The sequence below is a fragment of the Pongo abelii genome, chromosome 6, assembly GCF_028885655.2.
Source record: "Pongo abelii isolate AG06213 chromosome 6, NHGRI_mPonAbe1-v2.0_pri, whole genome shotgun sequence".
In the NCBI taxonomy this organism is placed as follows: Eukaryota; Metazoa; Chordata; class Mammalia; order Primates; family Hominidae; genus Pongo; species Pongo abelii.
The window spans coordinates 63,420,703-63,448,643 of NC_071991.2; the positions used below are offsets into that span (position 1 = coordinate 63,420,703).

General features: G+C 37.9%; 1 protein-coding gene across 1 annotated transcript in view; it reads right to left on the reverse strand.

Moving 5' to 3' along the window:
• The window catches only part of DNAH11 (dynein axonemal heavy chain 11), a 359,682-nt gene that overhangs the window by 185,499 nt on the left and 146,242 nt on the right, over nucleotides 1-27,941 (reverse strand). Inside the window, exons 36-44 of the mRNA XM_054559402.2 lie at nucleotides 23,540-23,678; nucleotides 18,925-19,017; nucleotides 17,100-17,294; nucleotides 16,195-16,272; nucleotides 13,903-14,035; nucleotides 11,028-11,155; nucleotides 9,851-9,999; nucleotides 3,472-3,622; nucleotides 538-669 (exon numbers count right to left, since the gene is read on the reverse strand). Coding sequence (XP_054415377.1) covers nucleotides 538-669; nucleotides 3,472-3,622; nucleotides 9,851-9,999; nucleotides 11,028-11,155; nucleotides 13,903-14,035; nucleotides 16,195-16,272; nucleotides 17,100-17,294; nucleotides 18,925-19,017; nucleotides 23,540-23,678 — 1,198 coding nt within the window. The remainder of the gene's footprint in view (nucleotides 1-537; nucleotides 670-3,471; nucleotides 3,623-9,850; nucleotides 10,000-11,027; nucleotides 11,156-13,902; nucleotides 14,036-16,194; nucleotides 16,273-17,099; nucleotides 17,295-18,924; nucleotides 19,018-23,539; nucleotides 23,679-27,941) is intronic.

Genomic DNA, 27,941 nt, shown 5'->3' on the forward strand with positions numbered 1-27,941 from the left:
TAAAGATGCTTTGCTCCTGAATTTAGGCTGCAGGGATGGAGAAGAGGGAATAGGGTTGGCAGCTATTTCACAGGTGAAAGTGAAAGGGTCTGAGATCACAGGACACAGAAATCAGGAAGAGTGATGTCTCCCACATTTTTAACTGGAGCTACTGGGAAGAATGTAGCACTGAGCAAAAGAAAAGAAGGAAGAGCAGGGGCAAGTTGGAGTATGGGGCAGAGGAGGAGATCTGTCTCAGGCACACTGAGTGGGGCTTCTTGTAGAACAGCATGCTGAAGGTGAGGCCCCAGAGGGAGCCGGAAACACAGAATTTTCAGTTCAGAAGACACAGCCAGGCTGGAGGGTATGGATTTAGCATTGTCACCTGGGGTTAGAACCATCAGGGATGGGACTACCCAGAGAATGCATAGACTTAGGAGAGAACAGGGCAAGTAGTATAGATCTATAACATAACAAAAAGGTGTGGATCCCATATTTTAACCTCCCCATGACCCTGTCCCACACAAAACTGGTCCTGTAAACTATTTCTAAACATACCTGATCTTGTAGCAGGGTGCCTCCAAAAGCCCAGATACAAGCAAATACAAAATAGACTTCATAAACTTCTTTTGGGCTGTCAGAAGGTACATTTTCAGGAGTCAGCAAGCACTCCAAAAGAACACATATAGTCTAAAGAAAAAGAAATAGTCAAATGAGGCAACACTTTTTTTAAATAGTGGAGTAAGTTCAAGGAATATTTTTACAACTCCCCTTTATCCTTAAGAGAGTACACAGTTTTTCCCAGCTGTGATTTGCTACATTGGGAGAGACAAAAATTACCACCTTGGGTGTCTAAGTTAACAGTAGAAAACTTGTCACTTTCAACCAAAATGATCTAGGTAATAACAAACTATTTTTTAAAAATAAAATTTTAAACAATCCAGTTAATAATCAGTATACAGACCAAAATCACATATAAGCAAAAAAAAAGGGTACATATTCACTTTTTTATAAATAGGAAATCATTTTCTAAATAGTATTCTATAATCCACTTCCTTGATTAAAAACTGAAGACATCTTTCCTTATCAATAAGTGTTACTCTACACCATCACTGGAATGGATGCAGAGGATTCCATTGGATGAACAGGCATTTATTTTACTATTTCCTTCTTGTTGGATATTTAGATAAACCACTTTCGGTAAGTGCTTTGGCAGCCATTTTCCCACCTGTTGTCATAAATTTAGAATGTCAGACTGGCAGCTTAAGCCTGTGGCAGTTTTTTGGACACCAAACTAAATTTAACCTTGAAAGAAATGCTGTTCAGGAACTCAGGAACGTGTTCTTCATACCCTCCAGGTGAAATGGCAACATGCTGGGCGGTCCTAATGTACCTGGCCCATGCTTAGGGCAGTTGCGTCAGCAATGAGGGGAATGCGGCTGCTGCAGAGGCCTTCACCATATGAAATAATAACCAGTAATGAACAGGTTTTCGGACTAGTTCTCTAAAGCACAGAAAGTTCTCATTAATTAGCACTGTTACAGATCCTAAAAACTCAAGAGACTCTTCCCCCAGTTTTTGCAGGCAATGATAGATTTTCATCTCTATTATACACACAGCAACGCAAGCGATCACAGATGAGGTCAGCACTGTGTGTGCCTTTCCTTCCTTGCCACAGAGGATGGGGAAATACTTTTCATTTAAATTGTTGAGCACCTATTATATTCTTTAATCTTCTGTCTTGATTTCTATTATTTCACGTTGTGCCACATTTGCCAATTTGAAATAAACTTTTAATAGAATAAAACTCACCAAGTTGCTATTAAGAAAAATAGTGTAAAACTCTGAGGCTTTGTTATTTTTTAGTAGAAGCCATGTTGTTCTAAGGAACTGTTGAAATCAAAACAAAAAAGACTGAACGGTCTCAAAGTGACACTATCTGCTGAGATGAACACACAAATAAGGCCATACGTTTCTTCTATTTTCTCCCACAGTACTTGAAATACATTTTGAATTCTGTGTCAGCACTTAACATACTTTAATGCGTAATCTGAAAGAGTTAATAAACCTTACCAAACTTAAAGAGGCGTCATATATCGGAAAACAGAGTGCATTAATTTCTCAAGATAGCCATTTCAGGTCACTATCTTCTTATACTCATTTTTGTCTCAAATTTCCATACTTATTAATAACCACAGAAGAGAAATTGCTCTACAAAACAGCAGCTTAAAAGGAGCTAAAAATTAAATGCCATTTCCGAATACAACAAAAGAAAGAAGTAGAACAGAAATCATATTAATTCCTACTGACCTATTTTCACACTACTCTTGAATGGAAAAGTTCACACCACAGAGAATCACACAAATACACAAGTCAACTTGAGAAAGAACACGATAATGCTTTTTTGCAAGTATTACACCAGAGGAAGTCTAATTAGGCTAACTACATAATTAATTCATAATGAATAAATTCAGACCTGCTTTTGGAAATAAATTATACCTCAGATAATTACTGTTGAAGACTATCGTTTATTTAATTGGTGTGCGAATTATCCAAAAACCTGAACTTTCTCTTCTTATTATGCTTGTGACTATTTCTAATTTTGTGTCAAACAAATTTGGTAACACACTCACTTAATGGTAACAAAGTACTTAGAAAGCAATTTTGCTCCTGTAGGAATAAAAGGGTGTGTGGGGTTTCTAATTGTAAACCTTTTCGTGAAGTGTTTTACTTGTAAGGGCTGGGGATAGTTTTTCTTCATGCTGAGATTAAGATCACAGCCTTCATTTCTGTGTGCTGTGAATTATTTTCATTGGCTTCCATAACAACATATCATGTGTACCCTTCACTCTTACCAGCTGTCTCAAGATGAAGATGAGAAAAAATATATCCCTGGGATATTACGAACTCTTCATCCAGACTGACACTCCTCCATGAATATTTTTGGGAGTGGGAGGTCTGTGAGTGGCGGCACCTAAGTGTTAGAATTTGGAGGCTTTCTCTTACTCATTGGCTGGCATCTTTAATTGCACAAATTTGTTTTATTAGAAAACATACGGAGCACCTTCTCTGGGCAAGTTACTTAGGAACCAGAAAAATAAATAAAGCTATTGCAACTTTGTTCTTCTAATTCTGTGCAAAGACACTGGAAACGAACACAACGATTCAACAAACACATATCTGGCACCTACTATGTGCTAAGAGCTATCTGGGGATATTAAAAAAAAAGTCAAGAAAACATGGTTTCAACCTTCTTTCACAAGATTGTGAAAAGAAGGAGAGCACAAACTTAAATGCTAACAGAATGTGATAGAGGTTTGCAAAAAGCTGCAGGGAACATGGGGGGTGGGGGTGGGGGCAAGAGGGTTGGAGCAATCTAGCAATTCCAGAAATCTTCTCATTTTCTTGGGCAAGCAAGAACTTCTGTTGTCTTGATCAACAAACTCTACCGCATCAGGACCGGAACGTTAAATGGCGTAACCGAAGACAAACCTGCACCAGGCTACTCTCAGGAATTGAAGTGATGGTTTTAAAGCTTGTTCTCAGTTTATCCAAGCATGTGGGGACGTATTTATCAAAAAGAATAGTCAAATTGGCCTTTTCTGATTGATGCCGCCTTCTGTCTATCCAACTGGCCACATACCTGAAAAGGAACACAGAAAAGCTTTTATTGAACACTAGGCTTGAAAAGCAGAATTTCACCAAGTCAAAAGCTTCCTCCTTCAACACAGCTTGGTGCAACACTTCAGGGACACGTTTAGTGAGTTCATTCTATTTTTCAAACTGCAAATATTTTAAAATGGCCCTTTAAAAACTTGTTTTAATGGCCATTTTACTTTAATGAAAAGACTGTAAAAGAAACTCCTAATAGCACTTAGAAGCCAAACATAATGGAATATAAGTAGACCATTACCGAGCATTTATGAGGAAGTGCACTATGTCATTTCCTGAAGGGCTGAAACTATTCCCATAGTGTAGGCCTTATTTATGAAAACAGCTTGCGATTTTTCTTGATTAATCTTGGCATCAATTATTTAGTAATGAGAAATCAGTTATGAATAAAAAGATGAAAATTCCATAGGGGCTATTTCAAAGTGCCTCCTTTTTCAATGGACTGAATGTAACTCCAATCTGATAGCTGCTAACGAGTTTCCAATAGGTGGTTCTGATATGGCGTTTCATGCTTGGGGGTGTGTGTGTGTGTAATCTGAAACATAAAATGTTATCAATTTGATACATTAAATATCCTTAATGTATTAGTAAAATAATACTTATCAGTAAAACAAAGCATGACTTAGTAGCACCTATAGTAGGCTATAGGGCAAAAATGTATGATGTTAAACTAAAAATAATCCCTCAGAAAGTTCTCATTAAGGATGAAGCAGGGGGAATAAATACGTTTAGCATCCAGCAGAGAAGCAGTATGACCACAGGTCAGTTTCAGCTACACCTTGCATTTTGAGCACAGGAGACATTAAGGCAAGATGATTATCTGACAAACGGCTCCTTTCACTTTTCGCAAGGCTTCACAATAGAGTTTATTAAATAGCCAGTTATGTTACACTCTGATGAAATTTATAAAATGTCAACTGTCAAAACTTTTTCAAGACCAAGAGAAATGGTTTTCAGCAGAAGTCCAATTGCGTAAGAGTAACCTGACAGAATGTCTCTGTGTGGTAGTGACAGTGGGAACCGCGGAACGATGGAAAGCAGGCATCAGTGCCTGGGGACAAAGGAATGAAGGCCACCCTCTCAACTACTGATTTTACCCCATATCAGCTGCCAGAGTGGAAAGTGGAATCTTTGTATCTAGAGCTTCTCAAGAAGAGGTGAAAGAGGATTGCTCAGGGAAAGGAAAGTCTAAAGTGAAACTGCCTGGATATGTAACTTGGTTCCACCGTTTTTTAAATGTGTTACCTTGGGCAAGTTACTTAACCTCTCTGTGCCTCAATTTTCTCCTCTGTAAATGGAGATGGTAATAATATGAACCTCCTGGGGTGGTTGTGAAGACTATGTAAGTTTGCATGTACAAAGTGCTTACATTAGCATCTGACAAATAAATTCTCAATAAATGTTACTCATTAGTACAGAGTTGGTGGCATTCAGAAACTCAGGTTTAGATCACTGCTCCATCTCCCTGTGTTTCTCCTAAAGGCAGTAGCGTCCTACTGGGCCCAAGAGTTGGCATCCTGGATTCTGATGGATATAACAAAACCCACACCCCACTTCCCAACAAAGTTTCTTCCAGGTTTCTGTGGGAGCAGAAAGCCATTGCAAGGATCACTAGGAGCAGTAACTTCAAAAATAGCCCAGAAGGAAGAAGTGGGCTCTGCACTTAGGGTGCAGGTAATAGCGACTTCATGGAGTCACATCAGCAGCAACTAAAGTCTCAGAGAAAATCTACTGATCCCACTAGCAAATGATGCTTTTGCACAAATTACTTCCACAAGTGAGAGGTGCTCCAGAAAAAAGTCAGTCCAACCAAACCAGGAGATGTGGTAAGAGCTGATTCTGCTTGAGAGAAAAAAAAAAAAGTCGGGGGGGTGTGGGTATCAGATAAATGACCTCTACTAGGGATCAATCACACCACATAGCATAGGACAGAGAGTAAAAATGGCTATGTTGCTGGGCAGTTTAAAAATGTATGTAGAAATTATTGCTAAACTTTCATAGCTTAGGAATAAAATACACATTAAAAGACAGTAAATTTACAAGGAGAAACTGTTACCTTCAGCAAACACTGAAGCTACAGAGCTGCATTTGTGTGCAATTCTTGGAACACTGCTTCATAAAAAAAGTTCCTTATGATTTTTAAAAGATGCGATAGGTGTGGAACATGAGTATTATTACATTACATACAATTGAAAATGGCATACTAAAATGGCATATTTTTTCCTTGCCCACAGAAAAGACCACCCACATTGGTGTCCCATCTCAGGAAATGGCTACATTGCAGTGCCCCAATGTATCATCTTAATGGCAATATGCAGGTCATTAACAGAGAATTTTGGCTTTCCAGAATTTGCAAATGAGTCCTCCTATCAGCAGCTCAGTCGTTCCTCCTTCCTGCAGAACTGCTCCAGGTTTACCAAGTGACGTCTACAACCGTGTGGTTTCTAAACTTTCTAGAGTAGCCAAAGTTCTCAGACCTCTGAAAACTTTTTATTTATTACTCAGTCCTCTGGGGTTGGATCCTGTTGTATAGGATAGAAGGAACTGAACAGACTATAAGTCTACCCTCAGAGCAAGCTTTAAGTTCTCTGTCATTCACCATGGCCTGGAAAAATGGCAGACATTAGCAGTACATGCTGACTAGCAGTGTATACCAATTATTTCTGAAGTTGCATGTTTGTAAGCATATACTGTATCCAAAGATGAGACGGTGGGATTGTAGGGACGGAAGACAATAAGCTCATGTGATATAGGTGAAAGTATTAGTGATACAAAGCCAGAAGAATATTTTAAGCTCAAGTAATAGAAGAAAGAGCATGATCTAAAGCTGTGGCTTCCAAGAGTCATCTAGCAGTATCTAGTCTTTTGTAATCAGACTTAGGGATGACGTGTCTTAATGTCTCCAATTTACTTTCATATATTTCAGCAAAAATTATTAAAGTAGAAAATGTGCCTCTATGCCAGAGAAAGAAAGAGAGAGAAAGTAAATGTAGTAAAATGGTTAGTGAATGAAGGACAAGCATCTCTGGCTGTGCATTGTACTACCTTTCCAACTTTTCTGCAGTTTTGAACTTTATTTCAAAGTTTTGACTCTGAAAAAAAACACTGGTGAAAACTAAGACGTAGGAGATTCGCTTGGAAAATTGGGTTAATAATTACGTCTATCTCAGAAGGTAACTGAGTATTAAATGAATTAATATGTATAAAGCTATCATTTTGTTAATATAATGACATTAAAGTAAGATGTTAAAGTCTCCAATAACTATGGAGAGGAAAAAAATACACTTTATCCTAAAATAGCCATTTCGTGACTTATTGAAAGTTTATTGCAATGGGAGGTGAAAATACAAAAATGCCTTCTAGAGATTTCCATTATTTTGGAAAATGACCTGGATGAATTATTTGGTCACACATATGAAAATTAACATCTACCCATTAATTCTGGATAAAACAAACAAACAAAAAACCCAAAAGTAAAATCTAATGGTGAAGACAGAGTTGTTTAACTCTCTTAGGAATATAAACTGGGTGTCTCTTTAGCCAATCCGTGACCTTTGATGTATTGCATGCAAGTCCTTCTTTAGGGATTTGGACCAAGCTTTTGTTAGCACAAATCTCCACAGGATAGGACTGAGATTGAATTATATATGCCTTGGGAGCTGTGAGGTTCACTACTGAAATCAGAGCACACCCAGGAGGGGTAACAGGTCTCATGAAGGAAATGAATGCCGCCATGCACTGTGGTGCCTGGGTTCTCTCTACAGAGGGAGTCAGGGCTGCTGGAGAGACTCCCTCATGTAGCTCTCAACAAATAGAAGCATCCCAGGAGCCAGAATCCTAGGTGTGGAAAGGAGTTATTATCCCAAGAAAAACACTCCATTTAAGACTTTTGAAAATCACTCCTTTCCCAAAACATATCCAATAAAGGCTTTGTCAAACGCAAAAGCCTGTGCATGACTCTACTACGCCGTAGAGGTAAGGAATGAGACTTTTAGCGAGCATGTCAGTACACACAGGAAAGGCAGCCTGGAGAAGTACATCAGTTAGACATCTGGCAGGAAACAGATGTCATCCCTAAATCAGGATAACAAGGGAAGGATCAATAAAAGGACTAGTCACACAAGTGTGGACAAGAAGTAGAGGAAGTGGAAGGGACAGTACCATGCCAAGAGGGTAATCACAAGGAATGGTTATTGCACCTATGCCTGGAGGGACAAGAGGATGAAGGACTGCCAGAACCTGGAAGGAAAGAGCCTTAATGGAGAGATATAAGAAGAGCTGTGACCTGCAGTCACAGAGGGACAGAACCATCCTGACATGACCCTGTTGGGAAGGAGAATAAACAGCCTGACCTCACTGTCCTTTCTCCCTCTCACTTCCTGCCAGGATTCTTCATTGGCCAAACCAACCAGAAGCCGGAAGGCAAGGAGCCCACTAATGTGGTGCGTACAGACCACAGAAGAGGGTGAGAAGGATGGAGAGTGTGTCCAGAGAGGTAAACACAAGATTTCTGACATAATGAAGCATGCCAGGCACAAGCATGGGTTCACTGGCAGAGCTCAGCGATTCCTACAGTTTGAAGTGCAAATGCTGGAGGTGACAAGTTACAACCAGGATGAACTGTAGAAAATGTAAGCATTTGAGGAGTAAGCAACTGGGCACCATAAAGTTGCTCTAAATCAAAGCATTACAACTGCTCATGTATGCATAGTATATATGCATGCAAACATACATAACCTAAGTGATTTCTTTTTATGTAAGTGTTCCATATAAGCTTTCATTGTTTATTAACTTATTCAACAAATATTTACTGAGTTCTTAACATCTTCAAGGTATGTGAACCAGGTAATGTCCAAGTAAAAATGACAAAGGCATTCTAGTGCTAACTTAATTATCTTTTAATTAGCCTAATTAATTAGCCTTAAATGTAATTGCTAATACCTTCAAGTGAGCATATAGATATTTAGAATTTTATACTAAGATTTTAAACAAGATCCAGGCACAATTTTAAAAAGCACTGATTAAAAACTGGGCAAAGAACTTACATGAACATTTTTCCAAAGAAGACATACAAACTGCCAATAAGCACATGAAAAGATGTTCAACATCATTAATCATCAGGGAAATGCATATTAAAATGAGATATCACATCATGCCCATTAGCATGGCTACTGTTAGAAAAAAGGAAAATAACAAGTGCCGGCACAGGTGTAGAGAGATTAGAAGCCTCGTACACTGTTGGTGGGAATATAAATGGGTAGCAGCTATGGAAAACAATGTGTCAGTTTCCCAAAAAATTAAAATTAGAATTAACATATGATCTAGAAATTCTTCTTCTGAGTTCTACCCAAAAGAATGGAAAGCAGGGTCTTGAAGAGATATTTGTACACCCATGTTTACAGCAGCATTATTCACAATAGCCAAAAGGTAGAAGAAACCCAAGTGTCCATTTATAGATGAATGGGTAAACAAAATATGGTATATACATATAATGGAGTATTATTCAGCCTTAAAAAAGGAAATACTGAAATATGCTGCTACGTGGATAAACTCTGAAGACATTATGCTAAGTGAAATAAACCTGTCACCAAAAGACAAACACTGTATGATTCCATTTATATGAGGTACCTAGAGTAGTCTAATTCAAGTCCTTTGTAGGGACATGGATGAAATTGGAAATCATCATTTTCAGTAAACTATTGCAAGGACAAAAAACCAAACACCGCATGTTCTCACTCATAGATGGGAATTGAACAATGAAAACACATGGACACAGCAAGCGGAACATCACACTCTGGGGACTGTTGTGGGGTGGGGGGAGGGGGGAGGAGATATTAGCATTAGGAGATATACCTAATGCTAAATGACGAGTTAATGGGTGCAGCACATGAGCATGGCACATGTATACATATCTAACTAACCTGCACATTATGCACATGTACCCTAAAACTTAAACTATAATAAAAAAAAAAAACAAAAAGAATGTAGAATGAAGGTTGCCAAGAGCTGGGAGGAGGGGAGAATGAGGTGTTATTGTTTAATGGATAAAGAGTTTCAGTTTGGGAAGATAAAAAACTTCCAGAGGTGGATGGTGGTGATGGCTGTGCAACAACATGAATGTGCTTAAGCAAAAATTATAAAAATGGTAAATGTTATGTTACATACAATTTACTACAATAAACCAAAAAGAAATACTCACAGATTCCAGCCCAGATCTTGCGGGTTCACATACAGAATACCAGCTCTGGAAACAGTGGCCGGGGTTGCGCTCCTTAAGTGATGTATCTCAAACAGAAGCCTCATGAAGGGAGTGAGGGCGATGCGCTCATTGCTGGCGAGGGTCAGCACCTGGAGTGAGCAGCACAGTGGTGCACAGAGGCACACTGTCACCCACGGGCAAAAGCAATGCTGCAAACATCCAGAAGCAACAAGTACTTTCCCCTACCAGAAGTATCACAGGCTGTGCGCTCATTGTCCTGAATCAGAAGTGCAGTCTGAATAAAGATCTAAGCTCACCCCTGAGATGACCTGACTGACCCTTGAGGAACAAACTCACCTAAATGGACTTGTGAATGCCAACATTTACACAATTGTAGCAATTTTATTGCTAAGCCAAATATAAGACATTTATTGTAAAAATTAATCACATGAAAGGATCTGAATACCATAAACTTTTCTTTAGAATCTGAAATACCACAATTATCAATTGTCCAAAGAAACTTATACAAGTATAAAGATCCCAAACCAGTATTTTATGATGAACAGTGTCTCAGTTGAGTAAGCAGTAATTACTGTTAATTTAAGGTGGTTACTAAATCTACTCTGGAATAATGATGATTACTGATTTCTCTCTGCTGACCCCAACAATAGACCCTGTGTTGCTTGAATGATATCTCACAGACCTGTACCATCATCACCTTTTGTTTTTGCTGGGAATGCTGAATTAACTGTGGCAAAAAAGCTTGGGAAAACACTTTAACTCAATCCATAGCCATAGGAACTAGTTAATTTCAATTATCATATGGCACAAACCCGTTCTTTCATTGTCTGAGTATTTATACTTAATCAAAGATGACAAGATATAATAATTTACGCCTACCTCTTAGAAAGTGGTAAGATGTGTAAACTAAATTCTTATATCTGTATCTAACTCTCAGTAAAGGTGGCTGAATTCAAAGAAACAGAGAACATATTCCTTGAAATTCTTTAATGGCGAAATTAAGAAAATTATCAGGAAAGCAACACTTATCAAAATAATAATTACATAACGAATCCCAGGGTAATGAGCAAAAACTAGTATTAACATCGACAAGTGAATGGAACTCTTAATACACTCAGGATGTTATATTTAAGGTTTAGAACTGAAGTTTATTCACCTTGTTATCATCCATTACAGTATTGAGTGATTCAATCCACATGGGGTCAATATCTCCATCCAGGACTATCCATTTTGGTCCATCATGCTTAAGATTTGCTTGTTCTCGCAGAATGGATGAGAAGAGACCTATAAAATAAGAGTAAACAATCCTAATATATAATGTAGTTGAGTGCTGTTTATTTCTACAATAGACTGGTATTATTCATCTTGGAAGCTCTTTTATTAACTAAATAAAAACAATTTTGCTGCTTCTGGTGGGCAATGTGTAACACCTTTTGAGCTACACATGGGTTCCAGATCCAGCTCTATTATTTACCAATGTGTAAGCTTCACCTCACTGAGAAGGACCCTTAACTTCCATGACTGAGCTTCCCATATGCCAAACAGAGATAACAAAAACCTTCCTTCATGAACAGTTGTGGGGATTTATGGAAGGTAACGTACATAAAACTCAAAGCTTACATCAACTGAAGACATGACCCTTCTTCATACACATATGTTCAGTATCTATTTTAGATCAAATATTTGTTTATTTCACCTTTCTCCATTTTTCTATAACAATTTTCAAGGGCATAATTCTGAAGCTAAAGCATTCAGAAGCACTATACATTTCTTACAGAAATGTGTTCACTGGGATACTAACTCATCATTACTTAACAAGATGTATAGGCAAAAACATTTTAAATCTACAGTCCTTTTTCCCATTACTACATATCTAAGCATTGTGTATTTGATGTGACATATTTAACAGTTGCAAATTTTTCAAGCTCTAGTAAATCTAATAGCATTGTGAGCAAAACTGTTTTGATGCATATATCTAGAATGTTTCTTCTGTGAAGTATTTTGTGCCAAAACTGACAGTATCTAATGGCACTTGCCACCACGATTCATATAGCAGCCAGCAAACTTTTCTAATAGTCACTGATGTGAACAGTTTCCACAGTTTTTCAGCCTAAACAGATACGATTCTCTCCCTGCCATAGTTCTTTACAAAAAGACAGAAGCCAGGCTGAGACAGTAAAAACTGTCCCACAGAAAAAGGAGTGTACACAAGACAAGAGGATAGAGAATGATGAAGGGTGTCCTGCTTTATTATTACTATTTTTAAAATTTCAACTTTTATTTTAGGTTCAGATGATACGCATGCAGGTTTGTTGCATGGGTATACTGTGTGACATTGAGGTTTGGGGTACAAAGGGTGCCGTCGTCCAGGTAGTAAGCATAGTAACCAACAGGTAGTTTTTCATCCCCTGCTCCTCTCCTTCCCTCCCACCTCTAGTAGGCCTCAGTGTCAATGGTTCCCATCTTTATGTCCACATGTACGCAATGTTTAGCTCCCACTTGTGAATAAGAACATGCAGTATTTGGCTTTCTGTTTCAGCATCAATTCACTTAGGATAATGGCCTCCAGCTACATCCATGTTGCTGAAAAAAACATGATGTTGTTCTTTTTTATGGCTACGTAGTATTCCATGGTGTATATGTACCATGTTTTCTTTAATCCACCATTAATGGGCACTTAGGTTGATTCCATGTCTTTGCTATTGTGAATAGTGCTGCAGTGAACATACAAGTGAATGTGTCTTTTTAGTAGAACAGTTTGTTTTCCTTTAGGTATATATCCAGTAATGGGATTGCTGGGTCAAATGGTAGTTCCGTTTTAAATTTTTTGAGAAATCTCCAAACTACTTTCCATAGTGACTAAACTTATTTACATTCCCACCAAGTCTATAAGTGGTTCCTTTTCTCCACAGCCTCACCATCATCATTTGACTTTTTCATAATAGTCTTTCTGACTGGTATGAGAGTCTATCTCATTGTGATTTTGATTTGTATTTCTACTTTAGATCTGCCATCAGGGAAGTCTTCTCTGATATGACGTTTGACCAGATGCTGAAATAAGATAAGGGAGCAAGTCATGCAGGCATCCAGAAGAGTGTTGCTGATGGCAGGAACATGAGGTGCTGAGGCCCCGTGATGGGAGCAAGTTCAAGAAATAGCAAAGAGGCCAGAATGAATGGATTATATTAAGTGGTGGGAAATGAAGTCAGGGATGGTGGGATTTGGGGACGGGGGCAGGGATCCAATCCCATAGAGCCTTATAAGCCATGGAAAAGGTTGGATTCTAAAGGTGATTGGAACCCACTAGAGATCAAAAGCAGAGAAGTAACATTTGAAGCCCCTCTGTCTGCTTTAGGTCAAATGAACTGCAGGGAAACCAGCAGGAGGAGATTACCCGCTGCTGTAGTACAGGCGAGACATGATGGCAGCTTCGACTAATGTGACATCTATGGAGAAGGCGAGAAGAACTGGAATTCACATACATTTTAAAGGCAAAGCCTATAGGATTTGCTGTGAGGTTGGATGGAGGGTGTGAGAGAGAAAGAGGCCTCAAGGATGATGCCAAGGTTAGCACATTTACTGTAACAGGAAATCTTCACAGATTGTCACAAAGGGATCTGTTTGCTTACAAATACTCTCAGGGCAGGAAACATGCCCTATTGACTTTTGTCCCTGGCACCTGGAATAATGTCCGCCTGAACTTCAGTGTCTCATATCAGGTACTTTATAGATGTTTCCTGAGGCATTCATGTTGACTTCACTCCTGATTTACAGGGAGCCCTGACATAATGGACGTGGGATAAAATACAACAGCTCTGAGTACAAATCTGCTGAATGCAAATCAAGTACTTATTCAAATCTAGTTTTAATTTATACATTATAAATGCTGTTGTGATCTGCTATATTTCCAATAATGCCAACACATAAACAGTAAGTCTGTGACTATGACTAAAATTGGCTTGTACTGAAAAACGGCTTTCTGGATAGGAAAAAAAAAAATTGAGCACTTCTAAAGGGGAAATACTACTTACCATCTTTCCATTCTCGGGTAGCATGATGTATGAAACCAAAGAGTTCATCTGTTGTCACAGCTTTAGGGTTTAAGTCATTCCAAACCGGCTTCTGTTTCATGTTAACATATGTTCGGTTCAGTGTTCTCAAAATCTGAGGGGAAGGAGGAAAGAGCCAAAAAAATTAATACTAACATAAGCCAAATGGAAAGTAAAAGATTTCTGAAGAGTTTTCCTTATTCATTATATGTTCCTAGACGCTGTGTGTGCTAAGATCGAGAAGGGGAAAAATGCACATATGTGCATTCCCATTACCATCTTGAAAAGCTTCATCTTACAAATACTCAGAAAGACAGAATCAGTTCACTTGACTCTTTGAACCATTTAGACTACAGGGAGTCACTTTCTCATTTGAGATTTTTAATCATGTGTGCAAAGTGGAGGACCATACATAAATAAGCATTTATGTTGATTACAAAATCTACCCTGCCTGAATCAGCAAGATTGGTTTTTCTCAAAATGTAGCCTACACCAGAATTGTTTGGAGGGTATTAAAATACAGATTGCTGAGCCCAGTCCCAGAGCTTCTATTTCAGTAGGTCTGAGGTGGGGCCAGTAACGTACAGTTCCAACAAGGGCCCAGCTGATGCCAATGATGCTAGTCTGGCCATGCTTTGAGACCTAGAGACTTAGGGCAGTCGTTCTCAAAAAAAGACTGTCTTGACTTGGGGGAAGAAGGGGGAAGGAGCTTCTGGACATCTAGTGGATAGACACCAGGGAGGTTGCTAAATATCTTTCAATGCACAGGATAGCCTCCTACAGCAGAGTTATCCAGTCCAGAATGTCAACAGTGCTGAGGTTGACAAACCCTAATCCTGATAATTGAGGAAAAGCCTTGATAATGAGAACTCACAGAACAGGTGCTCAGTGTATGTCTATTCAATTAATTAATACTTTAACTCAAATATCTGCCCTAACTCTCCCTTTTGCTCCTTCGAAAAGCTGTGGCTTTTGTCTTAGATATTTATCATGCTGACCTACTCACAGGGGTTTAGAAAAACTGATAAACAATTGGCAAACACTTTGAAATGATAAGATGCTAAAGAACGTCACCCTGAGCTGCAGTGTTCCAGGTATCTTGGGTTATGTACCTGTTGAGTAGAACAGAACTGGTGAAGACTAGAAGAAAGTAAATGCCTTAGGAATATTAAGCTTATATTTTTAGAAACCATTAATCTACTGGAAAGTATAGAATTTAACTTTATCCTTCCTTGAACTGTGGCCTACATCTGTAACTTACTCTAACAAAATAATTACAGGTCTATCAGTTATCTGCTTTAATATTTCATTTATTATATTTTTCACTAGAAAAATGTCTATACAGAGATTTTTTTTCTTACAGTTGTTCCACTTTGGGTTCTGATCTAAATACTGGCAAGTTCCATATACTGCCATCCTCTAAAATCTCATATGCTCAATCTGATTATTTTTAGCTGTTGGCTACCAAGTATGTTTATACCCAAGCATCCTGAATTAAAATGCATGCAGTTCTGCATATACCGTCTGCCAACCAAGAAAATAAGTATGTTGCCAGGACTGTCAGTAAGACCAAACAAAATCAAGCAGTGAACTAAAAATGGGGATAATAATACCCATAGTATATCATTGTTGTGCAGAGTAAATCATACATAATGCACCTAGCACAGCACATAATAGGTACCTCAAAAATGTGGGCTTTGCCACTTCCTTTTATTTTTAGGTTTTGTTTGGCCATATAGAGGGTTATACTTCTGAGGGAGTACTGAAGGAAAATATTTGGGTTTGTTTTTCTGAATGATATGGGGAGGAGAATCAAGGATGACTTGGAAAAGAAAATAGGTTTGATAAATGTGACTAGAGCCAATCCAGTCTTCCAGCCAGATATCTTATTCCACAGTCTCTTAATATGTTTATCTTTGATAAAAGAATCCAAGCATAAATGTATTGAAAGGTGCATAAGGTAGGATGGTGTATATCGAAATGCCTGCATCTGATACTGAACATCTCATGTGGAAAGTTCAATCTTCATGTTGGCTTGCTTTTCCTATGTGAATGCAGTGCTCTATTTGTTTCTTGTTCTCCCCCCGCTGACCCAATATAAAGGAAAAGAATGTCAATTGATCAAGAAGCAAGATTCCAGTCTCAGATTCTGACCCAAAATTATGGTGGGTTTCATGGAGGGGAATTCTTTTGAGTAGCATTGAAAATAGGCCAAACCACTATGACAACAAATGTTCTTTCCATAGTTGTAAGCTATTAGGCTATTTACTATACCTTACTCTTTCCTGTGCCTGCATTTCCAACCACAAAGACCGAGTGCCGCACAGCCAACAGTTCCTCAAGCTGGACAACCTGCAGAGCAAACAGCTGGTTGCTGGTTTCCTTTAATGAGTTGGTGACAAAAAGATAACCTACCATTTTTGCCCAATTCTTCTTTCCTTACACCCAAGCCAGCCCCCACTGACAACAGTATGTTCAGAGAAAGTTAAAATAGACCATAAGTGAAAAGTAGTTTTTCCCGGATCGCCCATGTAGACCACAAGGCTGAGACTAAAGCCAAAACATGATTTTATGCAGTACTCAGTATATGGCAGGGGTTACTTACAAAAATCATTAACTCTTCATGAGTTTTGAACAAACACTGTACATAGCCAATCACCATCTACAACTGAGTAATGATTCATATCCTACAAAATATCTAAAATGGATAATGTATATAGTGTTCAATATCCATGCATTCACTGAATTCAAATTGAATAATATGCACAAAGCTTTGATATGTCAGATAATATCTACCTAAGTTATTCTCATACGTGTTGTCATTCATCCCTCATTAAAAGCATGCACTAATGATTTTACTTCCAATGTTCTCTAAAAAGGAGGGAAGAACAAAGTAAATTTTTAGTGCTTGTCTCCAAGAACCAACAAGTTTTGTAACCTAATCAAAAGTATGCTTAAAGCCGTGACAATCATATCTACGTTTTCACCTTACAGAGTGGGGCTACTGAAATATTTACTTATGTTTACTTAATCCTGCCATATGAAAATGCTTGAAAGCACATATTAAGATCCTATTAAGGTTAGGGTACAAGTTAACATCTTGCTTTAGTATCAGTTAGCCACAATTATTTCCACTGACAAGCCCAACAGCTGCCATGAAGAGCAAATGCTCCTTTTACTTTGAGGATGAAGCTCTCTTCAGGCTGCAGGCGGAGCTCCAGGGTAGACTCCCTGACTATCTGTTCAAAGTGCAGCTTCCTCCTCCGGGGCACATCCAGGGCTGGAAACAGGTCACCGACCAGGCCCAGAAACACTGGGATGTCGTCAGTCACTATTTTAGGCATATTGAAATCCCTTAATGCTCTCATGAGTACCTAGAAAAAAAAAACATTTTATAAAAAAGCCAATACAAGGTCTAACAAACACCTAAAGAACTAAAGATGTTTGTTATTTTTAATCCTCATGTGTGAAGCATGAGATATTGGTACTGTTCTCCATTAAGATGGCATTCCATCAATAGGGAGGTTAAATGTTTAAAATTGATGTATCAGAACATGAGAAGGCTGAACTGATAACAATTGACAATCTTTAGAATAAGAACAGCAAGGAGGCCTTTTCCTTCCCTGCCAATGATCTTCAGAAACAGTCTAAGGGCCTTCTCTCTTGAATCCTCAAACTCCAGAATTTAAATTAATCAAGCCCATCCAATCATTTTATCCAAAGTACTCTGAGAATCTTAGAATGATAATCTCAAACATTTTCAGTTTTGTTGTTGTTGTTCTATCTTGGCTGTAAGCCAAAGATTTTAAAAGCAGTAACTCAAACGTCAGGATAACTTTTACAGAAAGAGCTAAGCATTCTAACAAAAATTTTAAAAAGCAAGAGAACAAATAAGTCAAAGAAAATCTTGACCTAATACTAAATTATGAGGAAATTAAGAGGAAAAGAAAGAAATATTGGCAAAGAAAAGTAGAAAAATAAGTAATAAATACCCCTCAATTTAAAAAAGGACACAGAGCAGATGAAGTGTTTTTTTTTTTTTTTTTTTTTTTTTTTGCTATTTCTCAAGTCATATTGCACATACACATGGTGATACATATTGATACGGTTTGGATTTGTGTCCCCACCCAAATCTCATGTCAAACTGGAGGAGAGCTTAGTGGGAGGTGATTGGATCATCAAGGGGGTGGATTTCCTCCTTGCTGTTCTCACGAGATCTGATGGTTTAAAAGTGTGTGGCACTTTCCCCTTCACTCTCTCTCTCTCCCTCCACCATGTGAAGAAGGTCTGTGCTTCCTGCTTGCCTTCCTCCATGATTGTCAGTTTCCTGAGTTCTCCCAGTCACGCTTCCTGTTAAGCCTGTGGAACTGTGAGTCAATTAAACCTCTTTATAAATTTCCCAGTCTCAGGAGTTCTTTGTAACAGTGTGAAAATTGACTGATAACATACATCCATTGCTCTGGCTACTTAAGGGAAAAATTCATGAAGTGTTGTTATCGTTTCTCTCCAGGAAGGAGAGCAGAACATTTCTCTAGTAGCTCTGACCAACCAATCAAGCATTTCATTGGTGTTAGGCACCCACCCTTCCTGTTTCATTCTGCATGCCCATCTTACATCCCATGAAATGGATGTTCTTTCTCCCATTATGTCTTCACTGACTTTCCAGGATTAATATCCCAACTCAATCAGATTTCTTGAATGTTCCTCAGAGGAAATCAAACAGTGATTACTGAATTATTTGATTATGACTGCCAAAATACTTTTTGTGGCTATTTCAAAACTACTTGTGAAATCACATTTTCTTTTCCAGATTCATATCTTTGTACTCAAAACCACTTGTGACCTCTTATAAGGAACGCCAATCCTCAAATTTCCTGCATTAACAACAGATGTTACGCTTTTTAAAAGTTGTGCTGTGCATGCCCCACCATCCAGGCATATACTTTCATGTCTGTGAAGCTGGCCAGCTACTCACTCAACAAAATCATATTAGCATTGCAGTACCTGATCTTCGGGTCTATTTTTATCTCCTCGTTTCAGAGATCCAGCCACAACCAAGACAGACTTAATAGCACGAAGTCCCCAATCGTAATGATCCTAAAATCAAAAAAGGTTTATTTTCTCAACAATTGTATGAGGGAAGAAGATTCTCATTCCAGAGATAAGAGCTGAAAGTTTTAAAAAAGGAGTTCAGATAGATACACACTTTAATGATTCAAAATACTATTTTCTTCTGCTCTTTGAAATTGTGAAAATCATATCCCTGTAGTGTCGTCCTGTTTCTTTCATCTTTTTTTTTTTTTTTTTGCCTCTGTCAGCAAGTCTCTTCTTTCCATAGCACTTAACTGCAGTATTTGCCTAAGGCTCCATCCACCTCCCTTGCTGTACTCTCTCAATAGACCTGCTAACTCAGTAGCTCAGCAAATTCCACATTTTCACCTCCAACCAAAAGCACATTTCTCCACCTGTGCTGGTTTCATCAAAAGCCCTGGTATTCTACTTCTCCCCAGACTTCGATCCCTAATGGCCCCAATTACTCCACCTCTTAATCAGACACTTCTGCCTAGATGCCAGCACATAATATAATAAAAACCATGTCATTAAGATTCAATTATCTTTTTTTGAGACTACAACATTATCCCTAATGAAGACTCCCCCCACAGGGTCTGAGCTGCTAGAGGATCTCAGAATATTACTTCTGAGATTGGATACAATTGCAACTCCATGCTCCCTGGGTCCAATTACATTTTTTCTTCTGGCTTTTTCTCATGATAAACTTATTTCCCATATATTCACTGTCTTCTTGGGGCTAGCACAATGCACGGCACAGGGTAGGTGCTCAGTAAAGGTATTCCTAACGAACTAACTGCTTACACGGGACTGGCCTTCTCTCTTTCGCCGTCCAGCTACAACCCACATAGTAACAACCTATCTCTCAAATGTCTCTCAGCTGTGTCTGTGGGAAAGACACTTTACCTCCCAGAGCCTCAGAATCATCATCTATAAAAAGGCAGATAAAAGCACCCACTTACTTTATAAGTGGTTGTAGGAGTAAAGTGAATTAATGTGAGTACAAAATTTTTTGTGGGCAGTGAAACAATACTACATTACAAATATCCCATTTACTCCATTAGTGGATAATAAAATCAATTTAGTAGGTCTCGACCATCATTTTTGTCTGTAATAAAATGGAACGAAATGAAAAACACCACGGTGTGATGCAAATAAGAGCAAAAAGTGGCTGAGTGTGGTGGCTCATGCCTGTCATCTCAGCACTTTGGGAGGCTGAGGCGGGCAGATTGCTTCAGCCCAGGAGTTCCAGACCAGCCTGGGCAACAGGGGGAAACCCCACCCCTGCAAAAAATACAAAAATTAGCTGGGCGTGATGGTGCACGCCTAGAGTCTCAGTTACTTAGGAGGCTGAGATGGAAAGATTGCTTGAGCCAGGGAGGTCGAGGCTGTGGTGAGCTATGATCACATTACTGTACTCCAGTCTGGGTAACAAAGTGAGGCTGCGTCTCAAAAAAAAAAAAAAAAAAAGTAAAAAGTGTTTGGTGCAATTTTTGGTTCAGTTGTACATATGTATATGCACTGAGTCGCAACAGAAGAAGTATTTTTTACTGTGGGTCATGGTAAAGATCATTTGAAAGCCACTGATGGAGTAGGCTGAGGCTTGAAGAGGAAAGGGAGGGGAAAGAACCAGAGGTTTTGTTGTTGTTGCTGTTGTTTTTTAAGTTCCGGGATACATGTGCAGAATGTGCACGTTTGTTACATAGGTATACACGTACCATGGTGGTTTGCTGTACCCATCAACCTGTTATCTACATTAGGTATTTCTCCTAATGCTATTCCTCCCCTAGCCCTCCACCCGCCGACAGGCTCCAGTGTGTGATGTTCCCCTCCTTGTGCCCATATGTTCTCACTGTTCAACTCCTACTTCTGAGTGAGAACATGTGGTGTTTGGTTTCCTGTTCCTGTATTAGTTTGCTGAGAATTATGGTTTCCATCCTCATCCATGTCCCTGCAAAGGACATGAACTCATCCTTTTTTATGGCTGCATAGTATTCCATGGTGTATATGTACCATATTTTCTTTATCCAGTCTATCATTGATGGGCATTTGGGTTGGTTCCAAGTCTTTGCTATTGTAAATAGTGCTGCAGTAAACATATGTGTGCATGTGTCTTTATAGCAGAATGATTTATAATCCTTTGGGTATATACCTAGAAAGGGGATTGCTGGGTCAAATGGTGTTTCTGAGAATAAGAACTTTGAGGGCAACAATGGGAGGTGGCTAAGTTATTGCAGTAACAATAAAAGGAGTGGATACAGAAGAAATTTTGGACCACAGATTTCAGAGGACTTGGTGCCTCTGCTAAACATTTAAACAATGCAAATTGCTAAAAGTATCTTCACCATTTTCATTATGTCATTCCATTGGTCAAAAATGTCTGCTGATTCTTTTCCCAAATCCATTTCTGTAGCACAGAAAGTTATCCTTGAATTGTGTTCCTAACCCAGCTCTTCTGTCCTGGCCATATTTCTTTTTGCTCATTTGTGACATTTCTGAGTTAGCAAATTCTTTCCTTCTTTGTTCTACCTGTACTCCCAACACCTTCCTCTTGTAATTGGCTACAGGTGTGTCCTAGACAGAATTAGAACTGAAGTCAAATCTTGCCCTTATCCCTTGTTAGCTATATGGACTTAGGACAGGTCGTTTTGCTCAGTTTTCTCATATGTAAAACAGGGCTAAAAAAATCAAATTTGTAAACTTCTTTTGACAGTTTTGTAACATAACACATAGTACCCATTCAATAAATATTGGTTCCTTTCTTCCTTGAAAACTCTGATAATCTTTTCATTCTCCATTGTCTCCCAATTTTTATGTCATGTAAACTGAATTACCTAAATTCTTCAAAGTCAGAAATCTGGGTGTTTGTTTCATTTGTTTGAATCTTACCCATTCAACATGGTCAGCAAAAAGCACATTATTAGTTATACTAGATGCTCACTAAATGTTTAAATATTACTACTGAAAATGGATATAGTTGAAACTCCACATTCACTGGGCTCTATTACATTTTTTCTTCTGACTTTTTACCATGATAAAATTAAAACAGGCTCATTAAAAAAAAGATTATAAGAATAAGGAAAAAAAATAAAAATACCCATAATCTTACTATCCAGAGACAACTGTTAAAAATTATGATTCCACACACCCAATGTAAATTCACGCTTACTAAAAGGACAACATAAATCACTCTCATATTCCATATTTTGCCCTAACAATGAGCAAGTTAAAATGAATACGTGGCAGTAAGGTAACTGTGTGGTTGCAACTGCAGGATTTTGATACTTTCATTTTGACTACAGAATAATGTCACCAGTAATTAATGAAATGTTATCAAAAGACCAAAAGTCGAAAATGACCATATGAATGAATTTTAAAATATTGATGCTGATATATATGTAATTTCTGTGGCTTATCAGCAACTTCAATAAATCTTCAAGAAGCTTATGATTGGAGAGTAGAGAGTATGTAAATTTGACCCATTTTAGAGACAAGTAAATTGTAGACTAAAAATTTAAAAGGACAAAAAACCAGTCAACCCTACCTTTAAATAAAGAATTACCAATAAATGAGAATAATTTTAACATTCCTTGAGATATTCTTCAGAAAATTAGCCTTATCTTACTCTTATGAACACTCCTGCCCTATCTTACTAGAAAATAATATTTTCACGAAGAAAGGGAGGCAACATAAAATTCCATTTATAATTACAAAATTGACAAAGTTAAAATCACACAGCTCATTGATTTAAAAAAGTATTAATACAAATAAAATATCAGAACTAAAATATCTCATATTTCAGAAAAAAATAAAATTATAAAATAAGGTTTTCAAAATTTATAGAAAATATAAAAATATTTCTAACATCAAATGAAATGGTAGTTTTAGTTTTTAAAGGAATCTCCATTTGACCCAGCAATTCCACTACTGGGTATCTGCCCAGAGGAAAAGTAGTCATTATATGAAAAAGACACTTGCACATGCCTATTTATAGAAGCACAATTTGCAATTGCAAAAATATAGCCTAGTCTAAATGTCCATCAGCCGATGAGCGGATAAAGAAAATATGGCATACATACACCATGGAATATTACTCAGTCATAAAAAGGCATGAAATAATGGCATTTGCAGCAACCTGGATGGAGGTGGAGACCATTATTCCAAGTGAAGTAACTCAGGAATGGAAAGCCAAATATCGTATGTTCTCACTTATAAGTGGGAGCTAAGCTATGAGGATGCAAAGGCATAAGAATGATATAATGGCCTACAGGGACTTGGGAGAAAAGGTGGGAGGTGGGTGAAGGATAAAAGACTACACACTGGGTACAGTGGACACTCCTCAGGTGCACCAAGATCTCAAAAATTACCACTAAAAAACTTATCCATGTAATCAAAAAACACCTGTTCCCCCAAACTATTGAATTTTTTTTAAGTACAAAAAATTTTTAATGTCTAATGTAATTTGAATGATAAATTACCTAAAATCCATACTTCAAAAGCTTTTTCAATGGTATGTAAAAACAAGAAAACGTAACAAATGATCCCTCACCTGCTTGGAGAGAAGCTCCTTGCAAAGCGTGTACAACGTAATGAACTTTCGGGCTAATGCACGCGCATCCACAAAACCTTCAGCAACTAACAAGATTTCACAGATTAGCTCAATGTCAGGGGCCACCATGGCACAGGGTCTAAAAAGTAAATATGAATTTTAGTTTTAAAATGTGACAAGGTGATAAGTACAAATTGCTGAAATCAAGTGATTATTTCGTACCAACATTTTAACCACTCCTAAGCAGATCATAATTATGTCTGTCAATCACAGCTAATAAGACCCTTCACTTCAACTAAAAACATGTCCACTCATTACTGGATATAAAAAATGACAGAAAGTCTGGAATGCCAGAAGCACAGGTGTAGGAGTTCAAAGAAAATCCATGAATACATTCTGTAAACTTCTGTTCTAAGCTGTCACTGCAGAAAGAGGAATAATGATGTTTTGAGCAAGTGGCAAGGCTTTACCTGTGGTTAACGGTGTGCTGGTTAATGTTTTCACAACCGGCTGTCTAGAAAATAGCATTTGCTTATTTCCATGGAATAAATCCTTCCACCATGGCTGATTCCGGGATACCAACACAATATCACTGAATGTGGAGCTGAGAAGTATACCACCATACAGACACAATAGACAGAAATAACCTCAAGAGCATAAATACCAGTAAAATAAATAATAATAAAGTGACCAGTTTGGGGTGTTTATTACCTTTGTTTTTAATACAACTTATTGAATCAAAAGTTGATATAATTTAGTTTTCATTAAACTAAAGAACCAACTCAGAACATTCATGAAAACTTAACCATCCGCTACTGAGAGCTTGTGCCAGCTACTGCCAGCACACCACTGCCTAGGACCAACTTGGATAGACTTTTAAAGCGGACATTTAGAAAAACATAGCTTCAAATCCCCTTTCTTTTGGAGAGGGACTTCCAAAAAGTCCCTCTCCAAAGACAATTGCTATTCACAACAACGTTTGAAAAAATTCCACTCAACTGAAGTCAAGTGCAAAGAAGAAGAAGAGTAAATAAATAAGCTCATTATTTTAGACTTCTTAAAGTATACATTCCAATAATACCTACCTACCTGTTTTTGTAAATATAATTGTATCTACTTCATGCATACCTAATTTTCATCCTTAACATCTAACCTTAAAGTATCTTTGGTTCTAGGTTATTCTATATCTCTTCTGCCTAAACTAACGCCATCTTTTTTCACACATTTATTACTCTTCACATGATACCAGAAGATGAAGAGTAAATGGAGAGAGCAAAGGCTAGCATATCTACATATTTTATATCTACATTAATATAGACAACTAATTTTTACTGAGCACTTCATGCCATATTGGGTGCTAAAATCTTTTTATGCACTCTCTCACTTAATCCCCACAACACTATGAGGTACCCACTCCTCTTATCTTCATTTAACAGAGGGGCAGACTGATGTTCCCAGAAGTTCAAGCACATGCTGTAGGCCTCATGGCTGGTGAGTGGTGGAATAAGAATACTCCAAAGGCACAAGCATATGGCCTCCGCACATGAGTAATGCTTTCATCACCCATTTAACAAGTTATTAAACATTCACAAGACAATTTCAAATTTCAAGACCCAAATGAAAGAAAGTATGAGATAAGTTGGGTCACAAATAGGATACTGGAAAGGCACACAGTTTTCAAACAAAGCTATTCTGTAGTTATTACATTGATTTCTAGAATGGTTATTCTCTATCTAGAATTTTTCAAGAAAGTTAGATATTATAAAAATGCTAGAGAAAGCTGTTATGAGGAAAGAAAAACATTCAATACGGATGTTAGCATAATTGATTAACTATTGGGGAAAATAATTGTTTAAACACTCATTTCATATTACCAACCAAAATAAGTTCTCATCAGATTAAATTTAATAAGTACAGTAATACTATAAACATTAGAAGAAAATACAAATAAAATATGGTTAAATATCCAGATGGATGGACAAGCAAACTTTAAGTTTGAAAGAATGGAAAGAGATCACACTAAAAACTGTAGAGGTTCTTAAGATTATATGTGAAGTGGAATATTATTTTAAAAGCATACTGAATAGTATTGAGCACACATATTGAGCACCCTAAATAAAACCCCAAAATAAAACTGATAATCCTCTAGCTTATCATTGAGGAAATAGGGAGAGAGAGAAGATACAAGTTACCCATGTATCAGGCATGGAATTCAAGACATCACTACAGATACTAAGGGAATATTGGCCAATGAATGTCTTCTTTTGAGAAGTGTCTGTTCATATCCTTTGCCCACTTTTTGCTGGGTTTTTTTTTTTTCCTTCTAAAATTAAGTTCCTTGTAGATTCTGGATATTAGACCTTTGTCAGATGGATAGATTGCAAAAATTTTCTCCCATTCTGTAGGTTGTCTGTTCACTCTGATGAGAGTTTCTTTTGCTGTGCAGACACATTTTAGTTTAATTAGATCCCATTTGTCAATTTTGGCTTTTGTTGCAATTGCTTTGCTGTTTTAGTCATGAAGTCTTTGTCCATGCCTCTGTCCTGAGTGGTATTGCCTAGGTTTTCTTCTAGGGCTTTTATGGTTTTAGGTTTTATGTTTAAGTCTTTAAGCCATCTTGAGTTAATTTTTGTGTAAGGTGTAACGAAGGAGTCCAGTTTGTTTTCTGCATATGGCTAGCCAGTTTTACCGGCACCGTTTATTAAATATGGAATCCTTTCTCCATTGCTTGTTTTTGTCAGGTTTGTCAAAGATCAGATGGTCGTAGATGTGTGGCATTATTTCTGAGGCCTCTGTTCTGTTCCATTGGTCTATACATCTGTTGTGGTACCAGTACCATGTTGTTTTAGATACTGTAGCCTTGTAGTATAGTTTGAAGTCAGGTAGTGTGATGCCTCCAGCTTTATTCTTTTTGCTTAGAATTGTCTTGGCTATATGGGCTCTTTATTGGGTCCATGTGAAATTTAAAGTAGTTTTTTCTAATTCTGTGAAGAAAGTCAATGGCAGCTTGAAGGGAATAGCATTGAACCTATGAATTACTTTGAACAGTATGGCCATTTTCATGATATTGATTTTTCCCATCCATGAGCATGGAATGTTTTTCTATTTGTGTCCTCTCTTATTTCCTTGGGCAGTGGTTTGTAGTTCTCCTTGAAGAGTTCCTTCACATCCCTTATAAGTTGTATTCCTAGGTATGTTATTCTCTTTGTAGCAATTGTGAATGAGAGTTCAAACTTATGAAAAAAAGTTCATCATCACTGGTCATTAGAGAAATGGAAATCAAAACCACAGTAAGATGCCATCTCACGCCAGTTAAAATGGCAATCATTAGAAAGTCAGGAAACAACAGATGCTGGTGAGAATGTGGAGAAATAGGAATGCTTTTACGCTGTTGGTGGGAGTGTGAATTAGTTCAACCATTGTGGAAGACAGTGTGGCAATTCCTCAAGGATCTAGAAACAGAAATACCATTTGACCCAGCAATCCCATTACTGGGCATATATCCAAGGGATTATAAATCATTCTACTATAAAGACGTATGCATGTGTATGTTTATTGCAGCACTATTTACAATAGCAAAGACTTGGAACCAACCCAAATGTTCATCAATGATAGACTGGATAAAGAAAATGTGGCACATATACCATGGAATACTATGCAGCCATAAAAAGGAATGAGTTCATGTCCTTTACGGGGACATGGATGAAGCTGGAAACCATCATTCTCAGCAAACTAACACAAGAACAGAAAACCAAACACCACATGTTCTTACTCGTAAGTGGGAGTTGAGCAATGAGAACACACGGACACAGGCGGCGGGGGGGAACATCACACACCAGGGCCTGTCAGGCAGTGGGGGGCAAGAGGAGGGAGATCATTAGGACAAATACCTAATGCATGCAGGGCTTAAAACCCAGATGATGGGTTGATGGGTGCAGCAAATGACCATTGCACATGTATACCTATGTAACAAACCTGCACATTCTGTACATGTATCCCAGAACTTAAAGTATAATAAAAATAAAACTTAAAAAATAATAATAAGGGAATATTATGAATGATATGGTTTGGCTCTGTGTCCCTACCCAAATCTCATGTTGAATTGTAGTTCATTGTTGTGGGAGGGACCTGGTGGAAGGTGACTGGATCATGAGAGCAGATTTTCCCCATTCTTCATGAATGGTGGTTTTCATGATGGTGAGTTCTCATGAGATACGATGTGTTGAAAGTGTGTGGCACTTCCCCACCTCGCGCATGTTCTCTCTCCTGCTCCACCTTGTAAGACATACTTGCTTCCCCTTAGCCTTCTGCCATCAGTGTAAGTTTCCTGAGGCCTCCTAGCCATGCTTCCTGTATAGCCTCTGGAACTTTGAGTCAATTAAACCTCTTTTCTTCATAAATT